Here is a 6,965-nt window from a genome sequence, read left to right as displayed (position 1 = left end):
ATGAATAATTTAATAAAAGAACACATACTGATAAGGAATAACTGGCTTTATTCACACGCCATTCATTTAACGTGCATGCGTACATGGAGGCAAGTCTACAGTACATAACATTTACATTTTTCATTCCAAGAGATTTGACTATGAAGCAAATGCCTTAGTGAATGAGTATTGCCGAAATCTGAAATCTGAATAGCAGTATGCTTTCTTCTTATAAAGTCAACCAAATATACTTTATTTAGCCTAACATTGGAACATCCGTAAAATTCCAAATGATTAGGTGCAGGTATAACACTGGAATGCAGAATTGGCTATCAGACATGACATTTTGTTTAAGAATATTTATTAGGTCAAATATAGTTGGAATTCATATTTGAATATTATACTATTTAGGCGTTTAACAGTGCAAACAAAATGCGCGTTTTTCTAATATCACACCCCGTGCAACACCCAATTGAGTGTGCAAATTAGTCCCTTACAAAATCCCCAGCTCTAAGATTCGGTGTGATCATGCAGAGAACACTTGTTAAGTGTCATAGAGTCCAGTGAGAAAGCTGTAGGAGAAACGGGTCTTGATTCGGGAATATGCTCCATTCTGTATTTTTCAATGTATGGTGCTGCTACATCCCAAACCTACAACACAGAAAGCATATTCTCGTCTTAAACACATTCTCAAAATGGGACTATACCAAATATTTAGGAGAATGGTCTTAAGTGCAACTTCTTGAATATGAAAAGGATATACACACAAAATAAAGATTGATTTCTGCTCACGATGCTTTCAATTTTAAGATCCATTTCGCATTTGCTCCCAGATGAACTTTTTGCCAGTTTCTATCTGTACCCTACTGTACATTGGGTCGTGTCAACGGTGAATGTTCAATAGGTTACAGATAACTTGTGCGGAAAGTGGATTTTAAACCATGTTGTTAGTAACTGTATTAGCCATGTTTCATGTGAACTCAACAGAGATAAACAAATGCTGAAACAGTGACACAATTCTGTCACTTTATGCTTAAGTAAATATATACATAGCAACTCAGACAAACATAAGCGGGAGATACAAAGTTCCCTTCCTCTTTCATCTGAAGAGTGTGTATTTCAGCAATGTGTTACATATTATGTAGATACACATTGTTTTTACACAGAGCCATAAAACGGTATTATTCCTGAAAGGCCCTGAGCCGAGTGGCCATTTAATCCTTTGAATGACAAATAAACATATGTTACAATTGTGTTTTCCTTTTGAAGCGATACCAACAGCAGCTATTTAAATAATTAACAACATATGTAAAAAAAAAAAAAATCTAAACTAGAGGATCCTCTAAGCTGATCTGAATTACTGTTGGTTACAGAGAGCCCCTGAAAATGACTTTTCAAAGTGGTGGTGAAAAAAAATCAAAAGGATGGCAGATCGGTGTCAGGGGGTCATCTAGTAGGGAACAGTAAGCTATCTCCCAATGGCATTGCTGCTTCCTATTGTCTGACCCTGCCAGCCATACTAATTTCCCCTAAGGAGATACTTTGCGGTTTTGCAGCTATTTGAAATTGAAAGACATCACCAAATGCCCAAATTCGGAAGGGCCACCCAGGAAACTATGGTCCATGTGTAGCAGGCCTACCGATTTTCACTAAATGCACTAGCAATAGATCAAAACATCATTAGGACTACTGTAATAACAGTCCACCACGAGTTGTTTAAATACTAACCGAGTGTGTTATATGTTCAATATATAGGGGTACTTCCCTATATGTTTATCTGTATGTATTGCCTGCTTGTCACACCCTACTTAGAGTGCATGTGAAATAAGTGGTTATCAGTTTTTCCCGTTAACCCTCAACACACGTGCTGGGTCACATAATTGATTTTTTTAAAACTATTTTAGTAGGAGTCCGGTTCATATGCCATTCCTTACTTCTACACACACATTTGTTTGATCCAAGTACCTACCTTAGTACTTAACATAGGATCATTCCCACGTCGTCGTTCGTTTTTAATATCCATTATTTTATATTTATTGTAAATAAAAGTGTAATCATTTAATATGACAAATCATCCAGTGTGGTGGGAGAGTGCCCATAACTGGGGTTTCCTTTCTCTTATTCAGTGTATATCGTTTACCTTACCGAGAGGAGCACCACCACCTCCCATACATTCATTGTAGCTGAAGTGGGGGCACCCATTCTAGTATACCCAGGTTGTTTTTAATGATGGTGTGACAAATAATCCACAAGAGATATGGCCGGGGTCACCACTAGAAAGTTGTGACATCATCTACCTATAATGTTGCAGCTTTCTATTGGCCGCCAGAGCAGCGCTGCCATGTCGCCGTGGTGTGTCCACCAGGCAAGATATACCTATGTAGTTATATCCCAAGAACCAGGGGCCCCCCCAGACGTTGGGGGTCCGTGGATCATTTCCCAGGGATGCCCCTGATAAGGTAGGAATGAAAAAAAACATCACAGACTGCTGCTTTAAACTGGGCACAGTACAACTACTTTCTTTCATCCACTTTAACCTCTATTGTAATTAGAGTATTTATAAAAGCACTTTTTTTGATCATGAATAAGCTTCCTGGGGAGGTATATGATCATGTAATTTAGGACGTTAACGAGGCACTTGATTTGAGAGGTAACAAGCTGCCACTCCATATTCCATATATTGATAACGGTATGTATGAACAGAATATATTTTTAACCCTTTCATGCCAGAGGAGCCAGCGCTGCAGAGCAGTAGATAGTAGCAGGTCCTCTCTATATTTTGTGACGTATCTAAAATAACCACCACCCCCACTTGCCTTTTGGTCAACAAGTAACCTGTGAACTGCCTCTATGTCTGGAGCCATGAAGCGGTCCTTCATCCAAGGCCTGAAACAAGACAAGTGTGGAACATTTGTTGATCATTAACTGTCAAGAGAAGGCGTCCTGCACAACAGCGCCCTCAGGGAAACGCTTTATTTGCTCTTACCTTACGACAGAGCGCACAAGGTCATACACTTTCTCCAATGGAGTTGTGGTTCGGAGTGGGCGTAGAAATTCAATCCCCTGGCAGGAAGCAAGCAGTTCAATGGCCAGCACTGAAAAGAGAAGGTTGTAGGAATAATCAGCCGTATAGGCAACAAAAAGATCAGCACACAACATATATATATATATATATATATATATATATGTTAATACAGGAAGCTACCTTTACATCACTGGCTCTATGACATCACTAATGTCAAACTAATCACTGATGACAACGTTTTGATCCAGCAAAACTTTAATCTAACTGCACTCATGTTGTTAAAGACAATTGTTGAATTTGATGCAGTGTAAGGTTATTTTTTTTTTATTAATCCGAACACCTTCAATGGAACCAGCAACAGTAATAGTACTTAGCGTCAAACAGCGCCACTTTATTGGTTAACCGTTAACATTTGAGGATATGTATCAAGTTTTGTATACTGAACCACTGCTCCGAAAGCGAGCACAGATTGCACCACAGGGACTTAGCATTAATGCATCAAGTTGTTTTTCTCCACTTGCACCTGCAAATGATTCAGAGAGTAATTACAGGAGGGTGACGGGAGACGTTGGTGCAATATTTTAATAGGCTGTGTCAGAATATGTGCCTAGAACTCGTGCACAATCCCATCTCTGTGTCGGATGTAAGAAACAAGTATAACAAACGTCATACATATGACACAAACTGACGCAGATATCATTTTTTCACTGTGTTTTGAAGCAAATTGCTACATATAATACATAGTTCCTGTTTTTTATTTATTCCTTGAGGTCTTCATGTTAGCGGTCAGTAACTGCTGTTATGTAGAATATTTTAGTGTATTCTTGTTACAAGCTTTTTTTATCACAGCAGTGACATGATACAGAATGAAGTCTGTGTGATTAAAAAAAGCAGCAATACAGGTTCCCCCAGGGTCTTCTTTTTTTGTATATGTAAAACATTCTTACCTAAACTGGCAATAGTTTGGTGCTCCTATTATCAATCTGTCAAAATCCTGGATGTGTGTCTAACATAATGGCAGCTTGAGTCAGTGTAACTCGGCAGCTACAATGTAGCCTGATATTACTATGGTAACATTGACTATTATTACAGTTTGATACCTCAAACTGCTGGGAACATTGGCAACAAATTACCACAAATAGGAAAGTGTTGCAAAGATCATGCACTGCTGAGGAGGTGGACTAAAACCCGCTATAGAAATCAAAGGATGCACAGTATATTAAAACTCATTAAACATGGCATGTAACCTCCCCCCACCCCAACATTTTTTAAACAGGTCACTTTTATCTAATACTACAGAACTGATTTTTTTTAATTTTTTAACACACCATAAGATTTCACGTTTTGCTGCATTCAAGAGACAAAACAAGTGTTTTCTCAAAATATCTTCACGTATAAAACACATCATTATTATGTTAGGTTTTTATATAGTCCTCTTTGTTTTAGTTGGGAATATCTTTTCGTTATACAGTCGGATTAAAACGTTATATTTGATATCACTGTTAATAACGCCCATACGTTACTAGAATATGTCATCTAGTAGCTGAGCAAAACATTTTCTTAAAGTCTTAGCAAGTTTATTGGCTACCTTAATTGGTGGGCGGCAGGGGGTCTATATAGCTGAATTGTTTTACATTTCAGCTCTGGGTACCGAGAAAGGGGTGAATCCGGAGCGACAGCACACAGCCCAATGACGTCAGATTCCAGGTTTGAACATCAAAGCTTTATTGATAACACACAGATGGAACAGCAGGCTGCAACACAGCCTCCTCCTCTACGCGTTTCACGCTCTACTGGCGCTTAGTCTAGGAGTACCCCCTGATTCCTGATATACTTCCTGGTTATTTAAATCCCTCACGTCACATGGACCAATAGGAAGCTGTGACGGATGACGCTACGTCTTCCTATTGGCTTACATGAGGCTCTTGATTGAAACCTTCATTTTGTCTCCCATTAAAGTGACAGTATCAGCGCTACCTTTCTAGGTATGGATCTCGAGAACCCGGGGGTCTCCGAAGCTGACATTAACTTTTGTATGGGGGCGGGGGAGGAGAGGGGCGGGGGAGGAGAGGGGGCGGGGGAGGAGAGGGGCCGGGGGGGGGGAGGAGAGGGGCCGGGGGGGGGGAGAAACTGCTCGCAAGTAATAACCATGCTAATAATGAAGATCTGATTGCTTTTGTTTCTTTGAAAATGAAACACAAATTCATTCATTTCATTGGGCCTCTGAATGGACATGTGCTTGTCAATCAAGTGTTTCAACTTCTCCTTTTCTACCTTGTCCTTATCAGATAGCCAACAAAGATAAGGGAGGGGGAGAGATCGGGGGTTTGCCTGAGCAAACTCTTCTTGCCCACACAGTGATAACACGCAAAAAAAGGGAGCAGGCAGTGGTAATGAAACCCCTCAATTCTCAGCTCTCTATGTTTATAAACCAAATACAAAAAATAGGTTTAAATATATGTATATGTGGGGGTTTTTGTTTGTTTTTTAATGGATCAGTCCCAACAGACTGAACCCTTAAGCATATCACTGCTATTAGCACACTTTGATCCTAGGAGGGACTTTCCATTCCATGTAATTCTGCAGGGTCGTTTTTGTTTTCCAAATCTCAGTTACTTTTTGTGACTGATTATATAACCAATTGTGAGTTCCTCCAACATATCCACATTACTTTTCAATCCTACCATGTTCTACATGTTCAATGACCCGAAGAGCTTTTCTAGCTGCCCATCCTCCCATGGAGACATGGTCTTCTGTAGCAGCGCTTGTGGAGAGAGAGTCCACAGATGAGGGATGACACAGAGCCTTATTTTCAGAAACTAGAGTGCAAGAAAAGAGAACGTGAGCCTGTAAGATCATGCATGCAACAAATAGAATAGTCATCATCTTTAAGCCCATGCATAAACCCAGTCTTGTTGTAAGCAGCAAGTAAAATGTCGCAGATCATTTATACACAAAATTACTACAACCGTGTCTATCATAACTGCACTTAGATGTTATGCCAATTATTAATGGTTGTAGTCAAAATAAATGAGGACTTTTGGTGGAACAATGCATGCAACATATTGCTACAGATTTAAATATTAGTACAGTATTAGTACTGCAGATTAGTACAGGAATACATTGAAATGTTTTCTGATGGGGTTTTGTTATGAGCACTAACCAGTACACATTTGAGTTGCAGGGAGAATTGTTGCTATTGCTGGTCATTAAAACCTCAATAAATAACCTATAGGGTCATACAAGGCCATACGGGCAGCAGGTGAGAGAATTCTCTGAAGTCTCCCAAAGAGTTCCCTGCACCTCGGAAAGTCTAGTTTTCAACCCCAGCCCCAAAGTAAGTGTGTCTTTTCGTCTGTATTTTGTATTTCACTGTGTGTAAGCGAAGTTATGCCGAATAAATTACAATTTATTTCTCTACCTTGTTTTGCTCAATGAATGATCCTGGTAACAAGGTGTTAATAACCCGATCTCCCGTGACATTGATTAATAATTGGTATCATATAAAGCAGGGGTGGCCAACTCCAGTCCTCAAGGTCTACCAACAGGTCTGGTTTTCAGGATATCTCTGCTTCAGCACAGGTTTCGCAGCCTTCGACTGAGCCACTGATCGAGCCCCCAGTGCTGAAGCAGAGATATTCTGAAAACCTGACCCGTTGGTGGCCCTTGAGGGCTGGAGTTGGCCGCCCCTGATAAGCAGCCAGCCTGAGTACTTACCAAGAGCAGCAGCTGTGCAATGAGCTATCATGAAGCCAGAGTTTAGTCCTCCTTCTGTAACTAGAAATGCCGGCAGCTCACTGAGGGAGGGATTACACAGCCTCTCAATTCTCCTTTCACTGATTGCAGCAAGTTCGTGGACACCAATAGCTAGATAGTCCAACGCCTGCAGTGGGAATCAAAAGAGAATTCATGGTCTTACAATGCATTGAGTGGTGTATTGCATGAAAAAGAGAACATTACA

The 6,965-nt window shown here is 40.2% G+C and overlaps 1 protein-coding gene across 1 annotated transcript in view; it reads right to left on the bottom strand.

The window, feature by feature from the left end:
* Positions 1 to 28: 28 nt before the first annotated feature.
* The window catches only part of HAL (histidine ammonia-lyase), a 31,482-nt gene continuing 24,545 nt past the window's right edge, over positions 29 to 6,965 (bottom strand). The window contains exons 16-20 of the mRNA XM_075600385.1: positions 6,722 to 6,887; positions 5,689 to 5,823; positions 2,966 to 3,074; positions 2,796 to 2,865; positions 29 to 630 (exon numbers count right to left, since the gene is read on the bottom strand). Coding sequence (XP_075456500.1) covers positions 490 to 630; positions 2,796 to 2,865; positions 2,966 to 3,074; positions 5,689 to 5,823; positions 6,722 to 6,887 — 621 coding nt within the window. The 3' untranslated portion in view covers positions 29 to 489. The remainder of the gene's footprint in view (positions 631 to 2,795; positions 2,866 to 2,965; positions 3,075 to 5,688; positions 5,824 to 6,721; positions 6,888 to 6,965) is intronic.

This window comes from Ascaphus truei, chromosome 5 (assembly GCF_040206685.1).
Source record: "Ascaphus truei isolate aAscTru1 chromosome 5, aAscTru1.hap1, whole genome shotgun sequence".
NCBI classification, from domain to species: Eukaryota; Metazoa; Chordata; class Amphibia; order Anura; family Ascaphidae; genus Ascaphus; species Ascaphus truei.
This window is presented reverse-complemented; position numbering and strand designations above follow the sequence as displayed.